Genomic DNA, 24,600 nt, shown 5'->3' with positions numbered 1-24,600 from the left:
CGATCTATAAAATGGCGGATGGTTCTTGGAAGGTTAACGTTATCTACTATAGTCGAGTCTAGTAGCTTTTTTTGACCAAGTATTTTACGAGTTTCGAAGGCAAAACTGGAGCAACCTATTAGCACGATCTCAGTCTTCTATTAGTTCTGGCACGACATATGGAGCTTGTTCTGAGCTACAGTGTTAATTTGCAGTGAGTAGTCAGGAGTGTAGTCACGCATGCTCCCCTTACTGGCAGTATGTCCATGTGTAGCTGAATTATCCCATAAAAACACAATTATTGACTCACAAAAAGCGACCATGCAAGGAAATAGCCCTGAGAACGAAATATTCAATCCAGAAGACCTAACGAAGTCAGTTAAACCACCAAAAAGGTCTATATTTGGAAAAGTTGTACTTGGTGTTACAGGCGCAGTAGCTCTAGGCCTTGTTGCTATAACGACACCATTTGTCACGCCTGCTCTGCGGAAGATTTGCCTTCCTTATGTTCCAGCAACTGAAAGACAGGTTGCTAATGTGTTGCAGTTGTGTCGTAAAGGGAAGACGCATACTTTAGTAGACTTGGGAAGTGGAGATGGCAGAGTGGTAAGTTTATGGAAGTGGGTCTTTAGGGTGCGTTCATAATGTATGGCAGAGGAGGGGGGAATTTAGGGAAGATCGGGAAAATTTTTATCAGTAAAATGGGGGAGCTTGGAAATTTTTTTCAGAGAATTGGGGGGAATGCAAAATTTTCAGAAGAAGCTACGAGAGATTACCCTGGGGGGATAGTTATTTTTTGAGGGGACTTCAAGGGGGGTCTTACTTAGATTTCACCTGCCCCCCCCCCCCCCCCCTCTGCCATACATTATGAATGCAGCCTTATATATAATTTCATAATAAAACATAGTGTGTACACTCCAATTGGTTGAGAACCGTGTTTTATTAGTGTACGAAGCACAGTTGCTGATGCCATGCAGCAAATGGAGGGGGAAGGGATAAACTAAAAAATTTTTATCTTAACCTATATCCCCTCCCCCCCCCAATTCCCCCCTTTCAACCCCTTTGTATACTTGTCTCTCATATTTTTCAAACTTTCCCTACTTTGCCATGAAGTCTTTGAAGAAAACAGCATTAAAACTTCTTACAACTGATTTTTTTTCTTTCTATGAAGTAAAATGAATGAAACAGCTTTTTTCTGCTATAGCACTTACAGTTTGCAAGGCCTTGAAACAAAGGTTCCTAACACCAGCCAATCATGATTATAATTACAATGATACAACACTACTCAATTTCTTATGTTCGTGATGATGGTCCTGATGCCAGTAGCTCAAGTGGGTAGCTAATGTGGGTCCCAAGGGATGGTATAGAGGCTTTGCACTATCACATGATGGCAGCGCTGACAGGAGGCACAATAATAGAGAGTTTAAGCATCTTGTCTACAGCAAACATAATTCTTTTTCATAGACTTGTAAACCAGATTACATCAGATTAAATTAAACCCTGCCCCTGTTGTAGCTGCCATCACACGATGGTGCAAAGATGGCCTCCATTGAGCCTCTTAAGGGAGGGTCATGCAAGTCATCAAAAAATCAAACTTATTTATTTGCCAGGTTCTTGCAGCTGCTAGACATGGTTATCTAGCTCATGGAATTGAACTGAATCCATGGTTAGTGTTATACTCCAATATACAGGCCAGATGGCATGGCTTGTCCAATCTGGCTTCATTTTCTAGACAAGATTTATGGAAGGTAGGTTTGTTCCTTGAGTTGCATTAATTAATTTATTCATCAACTTTCACAATAGTTAAAGACCAATCATAATTTGTTTACTGGGTCTCTCCCTTAAGGAAGAGATCCAACGAACTCTGCTCACATGTAATGCGAGTCTAGAAATACAACCCGAGAACTCAGAGGTGAAGGCAAGTGCACTATGGCTACACTACCCTTAATTCACAGAGAACAAATTGTTAGATATTAATATTCTAGGTGAAATGGCATGAGTCATGTGATAGGAAATCTGACTTGTGCACAGTATTAGTGAGGACTATGGGGTAGTTAATAGCTAGCTTATTTGAATTTGTTTGCTTTTACAGGTCGAACTATCTAAATATGATAACATTGTCATTTTTGGTGTATCAGAAATGGTAAAGCTTATAGTTTATCTTTTATACAGTTTTCCATTTAAGATACTTTGATTTTAACATGTGGACTGTGAGGGACTCACGAGAGAAGTGTAAATAAACACATCCCAAAGCAGACAGAGTGATTTCCAACTTTTCATTAGGTGTTCTCTAAGCGTCCTAAATATTTAGATCAGATTATCTAAAATAGCAAACGGTATTGTATCTCATTTTATTATCTAGTTAGGATAGTACGTGCAAGCTGATTGGCCAAAAATGGTTCTTTATTAGTGAACGGAGTACAGTGCTGACGCATCTTTCTTTTTGTGTAAATAAATTCAATACCGAAATCAAATTAGTAATAAATTATATAATAAAACGAATAAAACAGCTTTTTCCGTGCTCTGTTCAGTTCAGTCATAAAGCACTTAGGAAGCACCGAAAGCACTCAAGAAGTGTGAGAAGCACTCGCCTACGGCTCTGCTTCTCATAACTCTTCTTTCGTGCTTACATCATTAATCCCGCGTGCTTTATTACTGAAAGGAGCACGGAAAAAGATCTTTTATATGTTAAATAAAATCTTAATATTTTAAGCAAGCGAATAATGAAAATAAAAAAACACGGTTTTATTTTCCGTATGAAAGCGCAAAGCTAGAGCCGCAGTTAACTCAGTTTTTTGGGAGTAAGATAACGATAAGTTTCTCGTAAAAAAAGATTAGTCAATCGTCTTTGATTTCCTCTTTCTCTCAGATGCCACAATTGCAAGAGAAGATACAAAAAGAAGTGAATCCTGATTGCCATGTTATAGCGTGTCGTTTCCCGTTTTCCTGGCGTCCAAAAGATTGTATCCAAGAAGGCATTGACAGTGTTTGGTTGTACAAACATCCCTTTAAAGAAAATCCATAGGTCTTCATATCTTGGCTAGCATGAAGAGCTAATGTAAAGTAATAATTTGTTGGTTTATGGATGGTCATATTGCAAACATAGGCAAGTTAAAGTAACGTTTATGAGAAGCTGAACGGACTTTTTTCCCGTAAATTTTAGCAATCTTTCTGCAGTTTGGAGGCAAACTCAGAAGCGCGCGTGTACCCATTCAACCTCCTTTTGATCATTAATGTAGCTGGGATGTCTCGAATGGATGTTTGGACAAAACTTTAAGAAGTAGCTGGGATGTCTAGGATGGATGTTTGGACAAAACTTTAAGAAGTAGCTGGGATGTCTAGGATGGATGTTTGGACAAAACTTTAAGAAGTAGCTGGGATGTCTAGGATGGATGTTTGGACAAAACTTTAAGAAGTAGCTGGGATGTCTAGGATGGATGTTTGGACAAAACTTTAAGAAGTAGCTGGGATGTCTAGGATGGATTTTTGGACAAAACTTTAAGAAGTAGCTGGGATGTCTAGGATGGATGTTTGGACAAAACTTTAAGAAGTAGCTGGGATGTCTAGGATGGATGTTTGGACAAAACTTTAAGAAGTAGCTGGGATGTCTCGAATGGATGTTTGGACAAAACTTTAAGAAGTAGCTGGGATGTCTCGAATGGATATTTGGACAAAACTTTAAAGGGGCACTTGGATAAAAACGCCCCAATTTTTGAAAGTCCAAATAATTGAAGTATATGAGGATAATATGACTCAATTATGACTGTAAACATGATTAGTGAAAATTTTAGCCTGGGAGCCACTTGCAGATACAAAATTTTGGTTTAAAAGAAAAAAGAACAATAGGGTTGATTAAATGACGTCATTTACTCACAATTTATCCTCCACTTTTTAATGTAAAGAAAATATGTTGCTTGGCTACTATTGGGGCCATATATATAATTTTAAACAAGTTTCAAATCATTTCCAATTTTCATCGATTTTCATTCAAGTGTCCCTTTAAAGGTAAGAAGTACCTCTTGGCGTATATCCCTTTCACCTAGGTTTATGATCAAATACAAACTGCATCGCATCCCTTGCTTCCGTCGTAGAGACTTCTCTTAATTCAAGATTCAGAAACGACATCTGATCGAGGAAACTTTCAAGAACTTTTACTTCATACTTTATTTTTATAATCATAAATACAATATATTAAACCACGTAATGAACTTAAGAGATTCTTGCAGTTTACATATAATCTTCGACAATAAATAATGTCTTTTGAATTTGGGGCAGCCATTTTGAGATGTAGGTAACTTCTGCGTATAACGGTTTTGGTACGAGTGGGAAACGCACAGTACTGACTTACAGCACGTACACGGCACGACATGCCGTAAAACGGTTTTGGTACGAGTGGGAAACGCACAGTACTGACTTACAACACGTACACGGTACGTCATGCCGTATAACGGTTTTGGTACGAGTGGGAAATGCACAGTACTGACTTACAACACGTACACGGTACGTCATGCCGTATAACGGTTTTGGTACGAGTGGGAAACGCACAGTACTGACTTACAACACGTACACGGTACGTCATGCCGTATGACGGTTTTGGTACGAGTGGGAAATGCACAGTACTGACTTACAACACGTACACGGTACGTCATGCCGTATAACGGTTTTGGTACGAGTGGGAAACGCACAGTACTGACTTACAACACGTACACGGTACGTCATGCCGTATGACGGTTTTGGTATGAGTGGGAAACGTACAGTACTGATTTACAACACGTACGCGGTACGACATGCCGTATGACGGTTTTGGTACGAGTGGGAAACGCACAGTACTGACTTATGGCACGTACACGGTCGGCATGCCGTAGAGTATTGGTACTGGCTTATACGTATACATTGTACGATTGCGTTTGTTGGTCAATAATAGGCCCTTTGCAGTTCAGTAATCACGAGCTGATTAATTCACTGAGAGCAAATGAATGAACATCTTGATTTCCATGGGTGAAATATACTGGTGAGCAAACAAACTTTCTACAACCTGTTTCGAGAGATCATAATAAAACTGCATTTCGTAACACACTGGATACACATGTTTTCATTCAGTTCTTTACAAGTAGCTAAAAAGAATCACCAATTTCAAATAAATAAATTTTGCTCACCAGTACAGACACGTGACCGTTAACTGCAAAGGGCCTATTCCAGATCTCAGTACATGCAATAGCAGCTATTGTAAGGCTACTCATTTTCATTATCATTTCCAATTGATATGAAAACCGGTCTAAATTCCTATATTGTATGAGTGCGAATCTTCATTGGCAGATTAATACCTTTACCAGCTGTACTTTGTGCAGAGGTTTTACCCACATCAGTACAAAATAGCTACCACTTACGAAAACAAGTAAGATTTTAGAACGATTTACAATTAGAGTCTGAATTTGCAGCATAAGAAGCCCAAGTTTTATTAAAATGATTCTGAACATAAATTAATCGTAAGGAATCTTGACAGTGGAACAATAAACTACTCTGTCATTGAATAACTATATACAGTATCTAAAACCAACCAAAGCAACTGGCCAAACCATAAGCTACACTGTGGGCTCGTTCGCATCATATGCTTGACACTTTTTATTTCAAGCTTCGGGCTCGTATCTAAAAGTGGAAAAGAGTTAAACTTACTATAGAAGTTTTTTCAAGTGTTTTTCTTCGGTTTTTACTCCCTCCGGAAAAATCAAATTCTAAATTCTAATTCAATTTATTGGCGGCTGCCTCATCAAGTTGGTTGTAAAAAGCCGTCCACCCTGAGGGTTAATTATCACCGTTTTAAAATCATCCTACCAAATCAATTTAGATTTTTTTCATGACAGAATTTGTTGCCCAAAGTTCTAATTGTTTCAGTTGAAAGTTAGTCATCGAGAACATTTTTGCCTATATTTTAGCGGTTTTATGGGCAGTTCACCCGGAAATAGGGGAAAAAGACTGGATTACCCACCCCTCAATTCTTCCATAGAAATTAAGCTGGTCATGTACTCACTTGCGTAAACGATTTCTGAGTTCTTTAATCTGATCGTTCTTTGAAGTCAACATCTGCTTCATGTTCTTGTATTGGGATGTCTCGTTAAATTTCTTGGTAAGCTCCTGTACAATGTAGAACGAATAATCATTCTGAATTTGACCTCCTTCATGAACAAATATTAGTAAAAGCTAAGGGACAACTGCAAACAGTCTGCTAGTAATACTTATGCAGTCTCCAAGACAGGGGCGGATCTAGGGAAGGGGTGCAGGGGGAACGCAACCCCCCCCCCCCCCCTGGATAAGCTGATATCTTTACTCCATCATTAGTGTTCGAGTTTTTAAGCAAAGGGTGAACCATCATGCATAGTGCACCTCTCCTAAATTAAGAAAAACAAAAGAGAATGATACCTGTTGTGCTTGCTCAAGTTCAGCTTGAAGCCTCAAAATATCATGCTGAAAAACATTCAACAATTAACCTGATTATGAGACACGAGAAAACATTTCCTTGCAATACACCGATCCCGCCGCATTCATTATTCTACCTCCCTAGTTAGTACTGTCGCTTCGTCGGACAAGCTAAAATGTGTTTTTGATATACAGCATGGAACAGCCACCGATTGCTGAAAATTGTTAATGTCTGTCTTAGAATCGATGCATTCTATAAAGGTACATCAAGAAAGAATTCGAAAGTAGTAAAAAATCTTATGAATTTGAGTTTATTGGTCGGACATGTTGTATTCCATTGGGAAAACTACCCAATGTTTGGCTGGCACTCGAGCATAGCCAGGATCGGTCTACTGTTTCACCTGTTGCCTTTTTTTCTGTCTGTCTGTCTGTCTGTCTGTGTTTCTTACCTTGGCTTGCGTGATATCGTCCTCCAGAGATGCAACCTTGTTTGATCCAGCATCTCTCGACTGAATTTAAAAAAATAATAATAATAACTACCATGGGTATTGACAGTAAGTAATGGTGCTGTTGCTGACGTCAATATGATGTCTTATACATCAAGACCCAAGTACAGAAACTCTCTCGTTCCAGTGCTTCTCGGTCTTAGGACTTTGGTACAAGACCAGGGCCCGGTTGTGCGAAAAGTGGATAGCGCTATTCGACGGATAAATACTTACCCAGTGGATAAGTCGATGCTGTTATCCAGTAAATTTATCCACTGGATAAGATTATCCGTCGGATAGCGCTATAGACCCTTCTTACAACCGGGTCCAGAGGTCTGGCGATGCATCTCCGACGTTGGTAAATGAGGAAAAAACGATTTAAAATAAACGATGTTCAGGAGCTACCTTCTTAAGATCCATCTTGACTTTAGCCATCTGGTCTTCCAGTTCGGACACATCACTTCCATACTTCTGCAAGATAATACAAAAGTATACAGAAACCAATCAATTACTTTGTCCCACAAATGTGACATTACGTGACATTACATTTTAGTTTTATGTTCTTACTGAGTTACTTAGTGTTAACTTCGATTGTGCAAAAAAAAAATCTTAAACACCCGTGCCGTATTGACGTAAATATTGGCATTCTCCTGTCACGAATCACTGAGCATTACGCACGAAGCCTCACATTGAAACCTTTGGGCTTGACACGCGATGAACATCTCGGAAGTGGGCTATTTCACGTTTCTCCAACGGTTCAGTCAGAGAACGCAGGGTTTCAAGCGGTAAAGATAACAACGAATATTGGTGTTTGTTGTCTCAAGGGTCAACTTACTTTAGCATTAGACCTGGCCTTCAATTCGGCTTGAGTATGCTCCAGGCTGTCCTTGAGTTTTCTTTGTTCGTCGAAAGCACCAGTTGCCTTTAGATAATCGGATAACACACGTCAATGTAGACCACTAAACCCGTTCTGTGCACTCCATATCCCACATCTATCCTTTCCGCCACTTTACCCATCCCACACCCATCTTTAACAGTGTGCACATCCGAATAGACCCATTTTCAGCTTTTCTTACGAATATGTTAAAATATTTACACCAGAAAGAATCAATTCCCAAGAGTAGCATCACATTATCTTAAATGTTCACGATATACGACGGAGCTACGAGTTTTTGTATGACAGCGCGTCATTTACTACGACTGCCAGAATCTCTTGAGCATTTTCTCTGGTTATTCTATTAGCATTACCGTTGCTTGCACGAAGCAATGTAACTTTGGATAGTAAAAAAGGGGAAGCATTTCGGTAGTCAGGTAGTAGCGAAATGGCGCTATTTAGTGTAATTTCTTCACCCCTACAGCTAAGCCAGCATCAGAGGAGCTCTGAGCCAACATCAAAATCGATCAGCCGTACTGTATAAATGAGCACATCCCAAACAGACCCAAATCATATTTCTGATATTTGGATAAAACTTTTACTAACCTTCGATTCTAAGTCTTTTAGGCGATTCTTAAGTTTGGCGTTGTCTTCATTCAAACGGTTTATTTCCTGCAATGAACGACACAACGGATCACTTAATTGCTTATTCATTTTATCATAATAATTTTAATAACCCGTCTTCCCCTCCATCCAGATACCAAGAGGCTATTTGTATAATTATATGAAGGGCAAGTCTTCTTGTATCTTTGTTTTTGTATTGTTGTTGTTGTTTGTTGATGTTGTTGTTGTCGTTCAGTTGTTGTTGTCGTTGTCTTTTTTCTCAATAATATGGTTACCCAACCTTGGCATGAGAACAGCCTCTTACTAAAATGTTATTGCCTTTTTGAGACTTTGCTAAATAAATCGTTGGATGAGTGTTCAAAGCTAAATCAGTACCAAGCCTTGGTTCAAGCAGTCTTACACTAAATTGGGAGGCTTGGTAAATGCTGTGGTAAATGCGGAATGCTCTGGATGATCTTGTTGATCTACGCCTCAATCCTAAAGACCGTAACATGAGCTCTTTAAGGGAAAAGAAAAAATTCTCGACCCGATGCAACCTATAAGTAACAATCTATTCAATTCGTGCATAGAAAAGCCAGCTAAGGCCCTGTTACACCTCGAAAATCAACATCATTCGTAACTGGTGTGAACTCTAAATTAACTGTGTGATTGTGGTGTAATACGCTCCAGCTTTACAAAGCATTTCTGTCGAGAACGTTTCACGAAAATTAGAACTACTTTTTACTCTTACATCAATAAGTTTTTAACCTCCTTTAAAAAAGGACCTTTGCAAGCCTAAACTATACAAGCAACATTGAAAAAAGAATCTTGTGCTTTAAAAAAAAAAACTTAATTACAATTTTCGAAGGCATTTTTACGAAGGATGAAACCTTTAAAGAAAAATTTACCGATACCCTGAAATAACCTCTGGGCTGATGAAAGCCAGGGCACGGCTAACTCTCAGATCCAACCCTGAAACAAACTCTAGGCTGATGAAAGCCAGGGCACGGCTAACTCACAGATCCAATCCTGAAACAATCTCTAGGCTGATGAAAGCCAGGTCACGGGTAACTCGCAGATCCAACCCTGAAACAAACTCTAGGCTGATGAAAGCCAGGACACGGGCAACTCACAGATCTTAAATTGAAATTTAGCGGTAGTTTTTACGGAGGGAGGAAACGGAGAATCCGGAGAAAAACTCTCAAATCAAGACCTAACAAAACCGAGTGCGATATGGATGAAGGTGTATCAAACCTTTTGTTGATCCTGTATAAGCTCAGTTAACAAATCTTTTTCTGATAGTTGTAATATCATGGCCATGCTATACGTCCATAGCTAGGAAATATGAACCATTTCTGGATGATGAAACAGCATATAAACTAACGTTGACTCAACAGTCACAGACCATGCGGCCGCGGCGCTTATAAACCCTGCGCGGCGTTGCTATGGGCTTGTTTGGAGACTCACCACACGCACCTGTGCGAGAAACGTTTTGATGAACACGAAACGAAAGATGTGAACAATGAACAAAGCCATTAAAACCACATCACTTTCTTGTGGTAAGAGACCTCAAAACCCTCTGATTTAACTGGCTAATAAAAAATGGATAGAAAACTAAAAGAATCCAGTTAACAACTTTATCAGTTGCTATCGAAACTTACGAACTACACAAAGAATTTTATTCTATTTAGTTGTCATGGTAACTAACTATAGACGCCAGGTCATCCAACATTCAAGCACCGTTTTGATCGTAAAGAAAGCTTTTTTCGAGAGTAACATATTCCAATACTATCCCACTGACTGGTAAGACAACTAGATAGATTTACTTGTCCTGGTAACTAACTATAGACGCCAGGTCATGCAACATTCAAGCACCGTTTTGATCGTAAAGAAAGCTTTTTTCGAGAGTAACATATTCCAATACTATCCCACTGACTGGTGCGACAAACAGATAGATTTAATGATAGCACTAATTTTAATGGGATATAGGGTTACACAGATCAATGCGCCTTCAATTTTTGTATGAAATTTCCAATTTTATCAATACTCTGAAACAACCTCTTGGGCTATTCAAAGTCAGGGCACAGCTAAATGGCAGATCGAACCCTGAAACAATGTCTGAGCTGATCAAAGTCAGGGCATGGCTAACTCAGAAATCGAACACTGAAACATCTGGGCTGATCAAAGTCAGGGCATGGCTTGCATTTAAGCTTTCAGCAGCAGATCGAAAAGACCTTTTAGCTGTAATGCTTTTTTCATTTCAGACCACATGTCATTTTCTTTAGAATAAGATAATTCGTTTGAGATGTATTCATATTCATGTGTCTTCTCATGCATAACCGTTAACGAAAAAAATGAGACTTTAAATGGAATGACACCTGGTTTAAAATAGGAAAACATTACACCAAAGCTAAACTGGATGTTCCTGTATAAATATTATTGACTTAAATAAAAATAAAAACATCTATGGATTACACTGTGCCATACTTTGTTTAAAACTAATTCCTTAGCCTTGTCCTGAAATGCTTAATGCAAGACTACTTGGGAAAAATCTACTGTTCCTATCAACATGGCTGCTGCATGAAAGGTCCATTAGAATATAATAGCTGATTTTGCGATTGTCAAACTTACCATTTGAAGTAGAGGTACTGCCCCACCTTCATTTAGTGGCTCCAGCTTTGAAGCTTGAGACAACTTGGACAGTTTTGACTATAAGAGAAATCAACACTGTCTTATTAAATTTAAGTGCATTATTTCAATAATATATGCTTTGTGCTTTTTATGAAAAATAAAAATACATTTTGTACAAAAAAAATTCACTTATTCATTACAGTGAGGGTGACACGACCCAAGAACACTTTGAGTTTATTGCCACCTTTTTACTTCTATTTGCATAAACATGCGAACTCTATAGTTGCAAGCTACACACTTAAAATTTGGTTTTTCGCTGCCGTCAATCAAAACTAATCAGTCACGCGGTACATTTCATATTTTTGACTGGTGGCAGCAAAAAGCCGAATTTCAGAGTGCAGCTTGCAGCTACGGAGTTCACATATTTATGAAAAATGGCAGTAAAATGCATACTGTAAATTATCACTTGCGCCAATCAATAATTTAGAATTATTGGATTATTAGAATTGAATTATTAGAAATTAAGAGTTATTTTAATCGCTCAGTAGATTTTAACTCAATGCTTCATTTTAGAGGATTTGAAACAGTACAAAGTTCAGGAAATAATAAGCTGGAAAAAACTTGGAGTGTTCATGGTTCAAGTGTCCTCACTGTAACTCACCAAGTCATTTATCTAATCACCCATTCACTCACTTATTCATTCTTTCATTCATTAATTCACTTGCTTTCTCACTTCAACTTGCTTTTTTGAGCTTACCTGTGATTTTTGTGAGACAGCAGAGAATTCTCTTTCTTCAAACTTAGCTATCTCTTCAATGAGTTCCCTGAAAACAAAAAAGAAAAAGAAAAGAAAACACTTAAAAAAACACATAACCTCTTAAACAGTGGAGGTTCATGATGAGAAAATTTCAAGGAGTCCAAAGAAACGTCCCTATAGACCACCATATCTTTCTCATGCAATGCATACCACCAATGTTTTGGATGGCCACAGACTGGTTTGCTCTTCATTTATAAGCTATCTATTGATAGGTTCAATGTACGTTATTAAAATTCCATTAGATTTAAAACATTGGATACATTGTTCAAATAACTGTATGCACATTCTTTATTTTACAATATTATTTTCTTTTGCAAATTTACAAAAACAGCTATTTGCGAAAATGGGGGGAAAGATAATATTATAAGAAGAAAAGAATAAAATGTATTTAACTCCCATCCAACTTACCTGTTTTCTAGTTCAGAAATATCAGCTTGTAGCTTGAGGTGCCACTTTTCTGCTTGACTGAACACTTGTCTAAGAAGAAGGACATTTGTATGTGCTGTATTGATCAACTCTGTCTCCACTTCTCCTCTTACCACAGCACACAGGCCATCAAGCATCTCTGTTATTTCATCTAAAGTATATGTATCCTCAACGAGTCTGTGAATTTTGAAAGGAAGTTTAAACTCTGGATAGTGTGAACTAGCTTATACAACAGTAGAATTCTCAATACCATGTGCAAAATCATACTATCAGTAGAATTCACTGTAACAGTTATTCTCAATACCATGTGCAAAAATCATACTATGAGGAAGAATTCACTGTAACAGTTATTCCCAATAGCATGTGCAAAAGTCTTATGGACGACATTTAAAGTGTTTAATACATCATGACATAGTGGGATAATACAAAGTTTTGAAGAGCCTATGGAATGTCATTCAAATGTCTTGATGGAGGTCCATAACAATTCTGCAGGTACAGTAGGCTAGTCATTAATGAGCATAACCATGAACTATGTACCATGCCTTTACAAGACAAAGTACTTAACTTTCAAAGCAAGAGAATAAGCTTTATCATTTTATTTACTAATGCTGTTACCTGCTGTCTTTTAAATCTTCAAATGCAGCATCAATGCCACGAAGTCTTTGCCCTCGGTTAAATTTTGCGAAGCGTAAATAATTGACAACATTCTGTTGGTGATGCTCATTTAGCCCTATATCCTAAAAAACAAACACAAAAATACTTTAATATTTACTTCAGCAGGGCTTTGATAACAGCCAATCAGTCCGCAGTCATGATTAGAGGCCAAATATAAATCAGGGGGTGTGGGGTTGGCAAAGCTTACCATCCAACACTGCATTTCCCCATACAAATCCTTATATTTTTGATGTCATTTCTCCCATAGTCAACATTATGAGCTAAAACTATGCCTTCTTACTAATATTGAGGGAGGTGCTCTTTTTATTTCTGATGTTCATTTTGATGCAACTTCTCTTTTTAATGGGAGTAGGGTCATGTTACCAACTGTTGCAAAAGGCCTATTGAATTTACTGAGAATAATACAAGATGCCTTCATGCTAATCAAACACTTCTCAATATATTCCTAAAATAGAAATTTTAATCTTCCCTTCAATGAAAGAGGTATAATATAACAGAATAGTTTCTGAAAATACACACATTTACTGTAATTATACAATTATTTGTCACCTTGCCTCTGATTAGCTGTCAAATAGATTTTTCATTTCAGCATACGAGATGTATACTGTATTAATTTTAACACTTATATTGGATGAGGTTAGGCATGATATTATATATTTTGGTTAGAGCTGTGCTCTGGGGTCATAAATGGGCTGTATGTATAGCAGCTGCAAGAGGCACCTTTACATGCTTTCAGTTTGACCCCATTATGCTGCACCATGCTTTGTTGGGGGGGGGGGGGGGGGGGGGGGGGGGGGGAGGGTGGTTTGTAGCATTGACAAGTAATATTGATATTTTTAATTGACAATTGATATTTTTAATTTATATTAATTTATAAGAGACACTTTGTTTGGAGCCGGCCAGCTCTGTTGTGTTTTCCTCACCCAAACATTTTCTTTACTTTTCCCAACTTTTTAGCATACTTTGTAATAGTTATTTTAGGGTGAAAGTTATAAATAAATAAATAAATAAACAAATGAAACCAATCGTTATTACAATGAGCATGCTTCTCGACAACGAAAATAGGTTTGCAATCGGTTTGCATATTAATTAAATACCCTTTTATTTATTTATTTTCTTTGGTCTGTCTTTACTTTATGTGCATCGACAGAAGTAAATGCTGCACAAACACTCTATTAATCACTTACAAACAAAAATTCTATTGGGATCAAACTATAGACCGTCCATGCTGAGAGTTTTTCAGTTGAAAACTGTGGTCTCTGCCCTAAAACCTTTACGCCATTTAACATTTTTATTTACATCTGATAATGGTTAATCAACTTCTTCTAGGCTAAGAGCCTCAAGTCTAAGATAAAACATGAAAATCTGCTTTTCTAAAGTCGGCAGGGACGCTATAACAATTTGAATTAGAAAATAATACAAAAAATCGGATAGATTTTACCTCCGAAAATTTCGCCATTTCTTTGAGATGAAGTAAGCTTACTTACCATTTCCTTTGAGAATTTCCAATTTCTAAACCTAAATAGAGTAATATGTTTTTATTTTGGTATATGGTAGCTTGATAAGTAAGTTTTTAGATCTTTCCTTGATTCAGTTTTGTTTGTAAATGTTAATATTTTATGCCGCGAAGACGATCGGCCGCCATGAAACCATGACACTGAAACAACTTTGCATGGTAACCACGCTCTGATCTCTACTTACCCTCCCAACCCATAGAAAAACCAAACACCCGTGGCCCTATTATAGTAATTGAGGGCGTAAAACTTAAACCAATATATTTATAATAGATACAGAAAAAATGCGATAAGTAAAAAAAAACTACTTCTCTGATAAATATTTATATCGGCCGAGAAAGCAACAAGTTGAAAATTGACAAATTTACAGAAATTTGTACGTCTACAAACGTCTGTTAATTTGTCAATTTTCAACATTAGTTTTCTCGGCCGATACTACTAATGAATCTTTTTAGGTTTACTAAAGTAAAGGTGCTCTTTCCAGTGCTGGTAGTGTTTTTTTCATTTAAATCATTTCATTTTTCGGCCGATTATCCGAAAGATTTGGGGCACTATTATGTCCAAATCTTATGGGTCAGCCTTTTTTTTAATCTGAATTGGTCTCCCTGTGCTCTACCTGTATTACGTTTTGAGCTATACTAGAAGTTTACATAATAGGATTTTCCAGTTTGATAAAAAATTCTGGGGTTAATATTCATAAAAACATTGGTGAAGAAGGATGTTCTATTTCTTATCGTACATATCATTGTTTGTTTGGTTTTTTTTGTTGTTGTTGAGGTTGGGTTTCCTGTGGACCAAATAAGGACGCCGGTATTGGGCTTCCTGTACCGTGACAGTGCAAATCATCGGAACGTAGCGGACGAGTAAGGATGGCTTCAAGAGTTGCTGTGGTATGTACGAAGCTTTATTTCTTGACATCTTTATTTTTCATACAATCCAAGCTCATTGAACATATATAGTAGCAATTTATTGCCTTTGCATAATTTCTCGATAAGTTTTGCTGCATGAGAGAATCTCAGTTCCTTGTGTTCTGACTTCACAAGATCATTATGATAAAGTTGATAGGGGAAGATTCACTATAAAATGAATTCAGCGTTCACAGCAAAAGAGCTTAAGAGAACTCAAAAAATGTGAAACCATGGCCCATGAATGCTCTAGCTATCACTCAACTACAGGAGACTCTTGTCGAGCTAATGGCGCGCAAACTGCTTGGTCAGATGCACGAATCCGTATCAGTCATTACATAATATCAAATTGATAATAACGTTAGACCCAATTCCCATTTATAAGAACTAGTACCCTGTGTACCAGAAGCCCGTGAGAAAAACTTGAAACTTCCCTTTGAGGATATTTTGGACTCAAACAAAGAATCACCCTTTTGAGGCAGCTAGGGCTGGGCTGGAGGGGGGGGGGGGGGGGGGGGGGGGAGGGGCTGGGGGGAAATATTGTCCCCCAGACTTTTCGGTGATTTGTTCCAACATTAATTGTTTTATCAGGGAGCATTTGGTTTCAATAAGTAATATCTGATCACATGTTGCAAAGAGACTTTGTGTCCCTCCAGTTCTCCAAGGTTCAGGGAAGTCTTGAAAAAATTAGTTATTGTTGCAAAAATTTCCCCAAGTTTTGCAGTCAAAATCCCATGACAGACTTTCTACTGAAATGGGAAAAAAGTTAGTCCTAATTTATCATTATTAGGTTACCGGATCTAACAAGGGTGTTGGTTTTGCTATTGTACGATCTCTCTGTAAGAAGTTTGATGGGACAGTAATCTTAACTGGTAAGATTATTTACCATTAACTTTGTAAATTATATTTTTTGTAATTATTTTAATGAAGCATTAAGATAAGAATTGCATTTGTGTTTTGAAATTGATTTATAAACATGCAGCAGCTCAGGGTCAGATCCAGAATTTTTTAGGAGAGGGTAGACCCTTTATAAATAATCACTAGGATGCTCACAAACTCAAGCACTACTAGTAGTACTAGTACTAGGATATTAGTTCTTCTAGGGTTGTGTGCACCCCATGCAACCCTCCACTAAATTCACTCCTGTACAGGATATTATAAAATAACTGTTATGAATGTTGCGTTCTGATTGGTTTGGAGCATGTGCTTTATGAGAGCACATTGCACGCGCGCGCACTTTCCGTTGTGTCATTCCTATTGTATTGTAATTTGTATTTCATAAAAAATATGCGGAGTGCTTCTTTTCTCGAGTGTTCTGCCTATCCCCAAGTACTTTATAACTGCACACAGCACAGCAAGAAAGTTTTTTTATTTCTTCATTGGAAAATCGTGAGAAAAAGTTGAAAATAACAATCTATAACTAGCAGATCTTCTGGAGGGAAATCACTAGATTGTAACAATTTAAATAATTTAATCATTTCTTTTATAATTTTCATAATTTTAATGATTTTAATTCAAAATAGAGTATTTATTTTTATCTTAATTTACTTAAAATAGAGTATCTACTGTAGCAGTCTTTTAATATATTTTTGCAGCCCGCAATGAGGAGCTAGGGAAAAAGGCAGTTGATGATCTCAAAGGAGAAGGATTGAGCCCATCATTTCACCAGCTTGATATCACATCAGATGAAAGCATTCAAAGATTTAAAGAACACCTTCAAAAAACATTTGGAGGTTTGGATCTTCTAGTCAATAATGCTGGTATTGCATATAAGGTGTGTACATGTATTGCCGTAGCTGTGGAAAACAATAAATTCGCACCAATATATTACATTAATTCCAAGGGTGGTCATGGCTCCTGACTAACAGTAGCAAGGATGCTTGGTATCCTTTAGGGGTTAGAATTAGTTTGAGTTTGGTTTGAGTCCTCTCATCAATGCAACCTGAGTTTGAGTCCCGCCAGGTTCAGCGTGGTATGTGAGTAGAGTTGTTTGTTGGTTCTCTCCTGTGCTTCGAGGGTTTTCCAGGTTCTCTGGTTTTCCTCCCTCCGCAAAAATCAACTTCTAAATTGTGTAGTTCCAGAAATCATCCATACCCACCCCACAGAGGAATTTGGAATTTCTGAAGAGTAGGGGGGTCAGAGAAAGAACAAAAATTACAGAGTTTGTATGGAAGATAATTGGAATTTCCGGGGGGTAGGGGGGTGTCTTAAAAAAATTCGTCCGTGAGAGGGTATGGATAATTTTTGGAACTACACATTCCAATTGGAATCCAGTGGAAGAAGAGTCAACACTCTTTGGAATCCACTGTTAATCCCATTATATTATTATTATTACTATTATTATTATTTTTTTTATTATTATTATTAATATTATTATTTTAGGGTATTAAAATTGAAATTAGATATCTTTTATTGTGACATGTCAAACGTGAAAATCCATGTATATGTGATCTATTCGACAAAGGAAATGACAATATTTCATTATTCATTCATAATTTGTCCAATTTCAAGTCTTCTTGTATTTTCTAGGGGTATTTTGAAAATTTTGTTATAACCTACTATTAATCTCAATACTAATTTATGCAGAGTTCCCACCAGGAAAATCAGGCAACCAACAACCGTCAAACAAATATAGTTCCCATGTACATGACATGCATGTGCGTTTCCTTGAATGTTACTTAACATAATATATATGTCAATATTGATTTCCACCGCAGCAAGCATCTACAGCTCCACAAGCTGAACAAGCAGAAGTGACCATAAGAACAAACTTTACTGGAACTCTCAATGTCAGTAATGCATTGTTCCCACTACTGAGGCCACATGCAAGGTATTACAGGATATACTGTACAGTGAATTAAAGAATCCTAGTAAACTACAATGGATTGTGTGCCGAAATCAAAACAATCGGCCATTTTCTCTGCCGGGCAAAATGGCGGTTTTGCTGGTGAATTTTGAAAATCCAGTTCCATCAGTCTTGTTATTCCTGCTAGATGTTTTAAGAAAATCATAAAATAATGATGCGTAGTCATTTTATGCTTTCCATGAGCTTTTTTAAATTTTAGCAACGAATCTAAGGTATATTTCAAAAGTCGTGATGTCTAACAATTGGATGACTGAAAAGTCATAATGTTTCATAGAGAATCTCTCTGAAAAATCCAACCTCTTTGCTGTGGAATGAAAGAAAGGAAACTTTGGGAATTTGAAGACCTTGGCATATATATCAAATTTGCAGAAATTGTACTCCACCAGTGCATGGAAGAGCTTTGAGAACAATGTAGACAAAGAATATAAGCAATAATATAGGGGTGCAATGCATTGTAGTTGACTAGGATTCTTTAAGAAAATCATGACAGAAATTAGTTTATAATTAAACTGTCATTTTACATAGTAGATCAGTTTGATCAAATGGCTTTATTTTCTTGTCATTCAGAGTAGTTAACATTGCATCTGGGGCTGGTCATCTCAAAGTATTACCCAGTGAAGAATTTAAAAAAAAGTTTTCTTCCCCTACGTTGACTGAACAAGAACTTGTAGATTTGGTAGATGGATTTGTGAGGTAACAAGATGTCACTTCAATTGATAGCCACATTTCATTTGTTTATTTTTTGTTGTCTTACAGTCCGTTTCACATTACTTTACACCTTTGGGTTCTGAACTATGTTTGGAAATTCCCAAGTTGGTGACCTACTTCAGAATAATTTCAAAACTAATTTTGTTGAACTTTAGAACTTCTCGCTGAAGTTTGGAACTTGGTTTAGTAGATGTAATTTGAAGTTCCTGAATGAATATCACAAAGGTAATCCAGCTGGGCAAGCTCATGGTTGAAAATCAAGTTCGTTTGCTGCAAAATAAGCCAACCAAGTTCTGAACTTCACAAGAAATTTGTCGCCAACTTGGGAATTTCTGAACATATAGCTTGGAACCCAAAGGCGTAAAGTAATGTGAATCAAACTGTAAAAAAATAGTATTTATTAATGAAGGATTTGAATTTGCATTTTATAACAGAGATGTCAAGGCTGGAAACCATGTTGCAAAAGGATGGCCAAATACAAGTGAGGAAACAAATCAAATTTACAAACATCACCATTTTAATTTAACCAATTAATTTGTAAAATCTACTAATAACCTCTGGGTTGGTTATGCAAAGTCAAGGCAAAGCTAATGCACAGACTGAATTGGAATATTTTGCATAGGGAAAGAAACTAGTGAACCATGGCCCTCAAATCTTAAGGGTTCTGCAAATAACAAGAAAACGCTGTTCACATATCATGTCTATAGTCCAGGAATCGAACCCATAAACCCAATTATAAAGATGAAAATAACTTTGAGCCAAAGGGCATGCAATAACAGTATAATAATCACCGGTGATTCTTTAAATAAGAAAGGTGTAATATTGTTAAAAATTATATAAATAAATAAATAAATATTATATATATGTAAACTTAAAAGCTAATTGAAAAATTGAACGAACATCCAACTAACCTGCAGATCTGTAAATGGCTTCATAAACATGCTAACTCTGTGTATGCAAGCTGCATGCTGAAATTTGTTTTTTTTTCCACTGCCACCAGTCAAAAATATGAAAGGTACGGACTGATTAGGTTTAATTGACGGCAGCGAAAAACTGAATTTCAGCGTGCAACTCAGAGGCACAGAGTTCACAGGTTTTCGAAAATTGCAGTAGTTTATGTCATTGAGAAGTATATAATATTTTTTTCCTTCTTAGTGTATGGAACTTCCAAAGTTGCAGTTGTAGCCTTGACAAAAGTTCAAGCAAGAAAGATGCAACAAGATCCAAGAGAAGACATTCTCATTAATTGTGTAAGTGTATGGATCATAAATTCCTTGTCTATAGCTGGACATTTTTTGGAGAAATATAGAATAAATAAAAAACCCTTGGATTATGAGAGTAGCATTTCTAACAGCCTAAATTGGCAAACAAATCTGCAGTAGCTTTCCTTCCATGATTGAATTCTTGGGGTGTGGCAACCATATGGCTCAAAATCCCTTGAGATATGATTAAAATGAAACAGACACCTAATTATTAGCTTCTCTTGTTAGATCAACCAACATGGTGTCTGTTTCATTTTAATCATATCTCAAGGGATTTTGAGCCATATGGTTGCCACATATGAATGCTCTATTGTTATTGTCAACTAACATGTTGAGCATGACATAACATGCACCCCAAGAATTGGATAATAAGAGATTCATCCTCTTAGAGATCAACTCTGATAAAAACCTTATGACATTGAAGAGAACAAAAAGTACCTAGTAACTATTTCCACATATATATTGGCAACTGCTTGATAACTGAAGAGATAACTGAATAGAGGACTGGTTGCTTTAATAAGAAGCATTAAAACATTGAGGAAACTTAAAAGTTTCACTGATAATGCTGAAACAACTGGCTCTGGACTGATCAACTTCAGGGCACAGCTAACTAACAAAGTATCTTAAAGATTTTTTTTAAATGATTTAAAACTAAAGATCTTATTCAAAATTCTAACCTTTTCATCTGACTTCTTTAAAAACACAAACTATCTTGAGATTTATGTCTTTATTGCATCACTTAATTGCATTTTTGTGTATATGATTCAGTGTTGTCCTGGCTGGGTGAGAACAGACATGGCAGGACCAAAAGCACTACTGTCAATTGATGAAGGTACGTAACACTGCTGCTGTCGTTAGAATATATCCTTTCACATTTACTGATTCAGGGGATGCTTCTAGTCTATTCTGGATACTGTGACATAAAAAATACTCAGTTTATTGAAAAAAAGAGTGTACTATCAAATTTGTCACATTGATAATAGCTAGTAAAAATGCAAAGTTTGGTAATGATTTGCCCTTAATTATACTGAAGAAGATATGAATTTTCTGAAATAAAGCATTTTTGCAAAAAATTAACGCACGTCTTCATAAAAATTAAAATACTTCCTTTCAAAAATTCATATCTTTGTCAGTTTAAGAGCAATCTTTACGAGACTTTGCAATTTTACTATCATCGATGTGGCAATTTGATAGTAAGCTTCTTTTTTCGATAAATCAAATATCTTATAGATTTCATGCTAGCATGATATAGAAGTATTGTTTTATCATAGAGGCTCTGTCAGGAACTGCAAAACAAATTTGAGATGGAGGGACCCGGGGGGGTACTACCACCCCAACTTGGGTAGGGGTGTGCCGCCAGGACCTCAAAACCCTGACCCTATCCCAGACCTAAAATTATGATTTTACATGCCCTACCCCAGACTAAAACTAAGAATTGTACACCCTATCCCAGACTAAAAGACGGAAAAGACGGTTTTTCAACAGATTGCAATCAATATTTACTAAAGATTTTATTTTATTATTTTATTCCGACCTCGCTGGGAAACGAATATAATCATTGTTATAAATATAATTGTTATAAACATATAATTGTTATAAATGTATCATTTTAGGTGCGGTAACCCCAGTACTTGTGTCTCTTCTACCAGAAGGGTCTGGTTACCAAGGTGAATTCTTCAGAGAAGAAAAAGTTGTTGAGTGGTGATCAAATCATTCTTGAATGTAAACATGGCAGATTAGAATACAGCCCGTTTTTTTTTTCCTTTTTCTTTTTTGCTTTTGCGACCTAACCGACTTTTGGCTTCCGTCAATGGAATTAACGACGGGCCGGGCCGAAGTCATTCGAGTGTAGCCATGTTTAGTCTACAGGCATGGCTCTCGAGTTGTGGGTATCTTACTTTTTTTCTAAATTTGAAAATAATAAAATCAATAGATAATTATGGGACTTGGTCACGTGCTTGGTTACTACTTAGCGACGGGATGTTGCAGTGTTTTTCTCGTATAATTTTGTATGCTTCGCTGTTAGTTACCCCTGGGTTTCAGAGGCTCTTTCACTCTAGTGCTTCTCCTTTGTAGGTGACTTTAATAGGGGCGAGGTCAAAACAATCGTCCAAAATAGGGACCCGATTTTATGAATTAAGGCATGTTCAAATGCTTGATACTGGGGGTGTGTAGTGGTAATTTCTAAACACAAATGTTTTTTAGCATACATGCAGATAGACAGTCCATTCATTTCTGTGATTTGGCTTTTAGTTTTGGAGATATTTGGGGACAAAATCTAAGACTTCACTTCCAGAGGTGGTGGGTACCTGGTAACACCACCCCTCCCCCCTAAAACGGGTACCGTGAGATGACAATTGTTCTGCCCTCATCCCTTACGAGAGTCGCGAGATCGAGACAACGCGATCGATAACGAGGCCACCGCTCCCAAACCCAGCCTCTTTGGCTTGCTACCCAAGGATAACGGAACCTACAATTGAGAACCACAGATGCAAGCACAGGGGGCAAAGGGGGGCCACTTATCTTTCATTGTTTGCGAAATGGTCTTGTCGCTCCGCCATCTTGTTTTATATTATTTACCGCTATACATAATATATGAATAAACTTGAGCCCGTCAAATACCGCGCGCGCTCTTCTGTGCCTTAGCTTATTACATGACTTACAGTGGATGATAGCTTTATAGAGATAAAAGAACAATTCGCAGTCTTCGAATTTACATGAGAGTGACATGAAATTATAGACGTATTTTAATACTCAGTGCCCTTTGCGTGACTTTATCAAGCTGTCAATTTTCTTTGCTTCGCGCGGGAAATCTTTGATTTCGGCACTTGCTGCAATGTGCTGCAATGGCGAATACTACGCCCGATTCTGACTCATTGAAGCTACTGAAAGACCAAATCGTCTTCTTAAGGGAAAATCTAAGAGACATTGACATTGTAAAAACCTTTTTTGCATTTTTTATTAAAAGGAAATACCGTCGCTTTCACCTAAGCGGAAACACTTCTAAGAAAACCGCCACTAATTGGGGGTGGTTTTCTTTAGAAGTGTTTCCGCTTAGGTGAAAGCGACGGTACTGGGTATAGTGTAAAAATCGAAATAATTCGAAATGATTCAAAACAAACTCGTCAGGATAAGGATTTACGTCTGCACATTAACACTTCAGTTGTGACAGATTTTCGGTCGAAAGATAAGGAAAATATTAAACTATTTAAAGGTTGTTGAGTCAACTTTATATTCATAATTATAAAGCTATCATTATTGTCGTTAATTTTGCTGGTTTTTTTTTGTTTTTTTTTGATAAAAGCCTCTGAAAAGAAATTGGCAGCGATGTTGTACTGCACTTAGTTCAATGCCACGTTCTGATCATGCCGTATGTGTGTTTATACACTCGATTGCAGAAACGTTGTAGTATACATTTATACATTTATACAAATACCTAATGAGATGCATATTGCAATTTTACTTTTTTAACCCTCAAAACCAATTGATTTATAATCCGTAGGATATAAAACACAGGAATAAAATATTTTGACGTTCATTGAATGAAACAAATAATAAATAAAGCGAGTTTTCTGTTTTACATATCATTAAATATACTGAATAAATTAGGTATTCGTATAAATGTATACTACAACGTTTCTGCAATCAAGTGTAACTATTTATTATATGACCGTGAATCTTAGAGCCTGGACACTAGCAAATCGAGCAATCTGATTGGATAGATCGCATCGCGGACTGGTCTAGATTCTCCGGCATTAACCGGTCCGATCGCATATTAATCTTACGGCGAAAGCATTTTGTCCTTTTCAATGAAAAGTGGTAATATGATAAAACTCTTATCAACCGAGCCTGGTCGGTCTGTACGGGATAATCTTGACCTCGGTCGGGTACAGACCTCGCTCAAGATTATCCCGCACAGACCTCCCGCTCGGTCAATAAGATCTATATATTGACCTCGCATTTATAATGAGGGTTATAACAAAAATAAAGCCTTGTGAATAACAAAGAAAACCGTGTCAATTGAGAAATAGCTATATATAGACCGTTCGCATTTATAATGAGCAACATTTGTTAGAAAACCTTCTCAATTGATAAATAAAATACTTAATTACCTCGAACGTCGGCAATAAGCCTATACATCCCTCGAGCCTGCGGCCCTCGGGATGTATATGGCTTATTGTTTCGGCCCTCAGGCCGAAACAGTCACTACGTTTGGTTTGCCGGCCCATAATAGTCTCCGTGCGTGTCATTTAGCTGTCAGAGTTTTGGACCTAATCCAATCATATGCCGTTTCCATCATAAGCAATGGGAAAATGTAAAACATTTCACCATGCGGAGTATTTCAAAGAGTTGCGGTGAATCTTCTCTGTGTAGACTATTATACCTTTTCGCATGATGCCATTTTTTGGAAAAAAATATATTATTGATTTACCCTACGACA

General features: G+C 37.1%; 3 protein-coding genes across 4 annotated transcripts; 2 read left to right on the top strand and 1 right to left on the bottom strand.

Moving 5' to 3' along the window:
* The first annotated feature begins 11 nt into the window (after positions 1-11).
* On the top strand, positions 12-4,192 carry LOC116298130 (ATP synthase subunit C lysine N-methyltransferase). 2 transcript variants are annotated; one of them, XM_031706502.2, is made up of 4 exons: positions 12-585; positions 1,590-1,727; positions 2,072-2,122; positions 2,849-4,192. In XM_031706502.2, the coding sequence occupies exons 1-4, from the start codon at positions 220-222 to the stop codon at positions 3,002-3,004; spliced, it is 711 nt and encodes a 236-aa protein (XP_031562362.1). In that variant the 5' UTR covers positions 12-219; the 3' UTR covers positions 3,005-4,192. The 2 variants fall into 2 exon arrangements, with proteins under 2 accessions (XP_031562362.1, XP_031562363.1); XM_031706503.2 differs by lacking the exon at positions 2,072-2,122.
* On the bottom strand, positions 4,114-14,562 carry LOC116298142 (leucine zipper transcription factor-like protein 1). Its single transcript, XM_031706520.2, has 12 exons — positions 14,392-14,562; positions 12,845-12,966; positions 12,212-12,406; positions 11,744-11,810; positions 10,987-11,064; positions 8,359-8,424; positions 7,714-7,800; positions 7,284-7,349; positions 6,843-6,902; positions 6,397-6,441; positions 6,008-6,111; positions 4,114-5,625 (listed from the first exon to the last, which is right to left on the bottom strand). The coding sequence occupies exons 1-12, from the start codon at positions 14,392-14,394 to the stop codon at positions 5,607-5,609; spliced, it is 912 nt and encodes a 303-aa protein (XP_031562380.1). The 5' UTR covers positions 14,395-14,562; the 3' UTR covers positions 4,114-5,606.
* A 689-nt stretch (positions 14,563-15,251) lies between these two features.
* Positions 15,252-22,101, top strand: LOC116298141 (carbonyl reductase [NADPH] 1). The gene is made up of 9 exons (XM_031706518.2): positions 15,252-15,308; positions 16,114-16,195; positions 16,919-17,097; positions 18,041-18,153; positions 18,757-18,882; positions 19,332-19,378; positions 20,053-20,147; positions 20,928-20,991; positions 21,773-22,101. The coding sequence occupies exons 1-9, from the start codon at positions 15,288-15,290 to the stop codon at positions 21,862-21,864; spliced, it is 819 nt and encodes a 272-aa protein (XP_031562378.2). The 5' UTR covers positions 15,252-15,287; the 3' UTR covers positions 21,865-22,101.
* The last annotated feature ends 2,499 nt before the right edge of the window (positions 22,102-24,600 follow it).

Source organism: Actinia tenebrosa, unplaced genomic scaffold (assembly GCF_029948245.1).
Source record: "Actinia tenebrosa isolate PJP-AT-01 unplaced genomic scaffold, QUT_ActTen_1.0 PGA_scaffold4__44_contigs__length_22323623, whole genome shotgun sequence".
In the NCBI taxonomy this organism is placed as follows: Eukaryota; Metazoa; Cnidaria; class Anthozoa; order Actiniaria; family Actiniidae; genus Actinia; species Actinia tenebrosa.
Note: the sequence above shows the minus strand (reverse complement) of the source record. Positions and strands in the feature narration are given on the sequence as shown.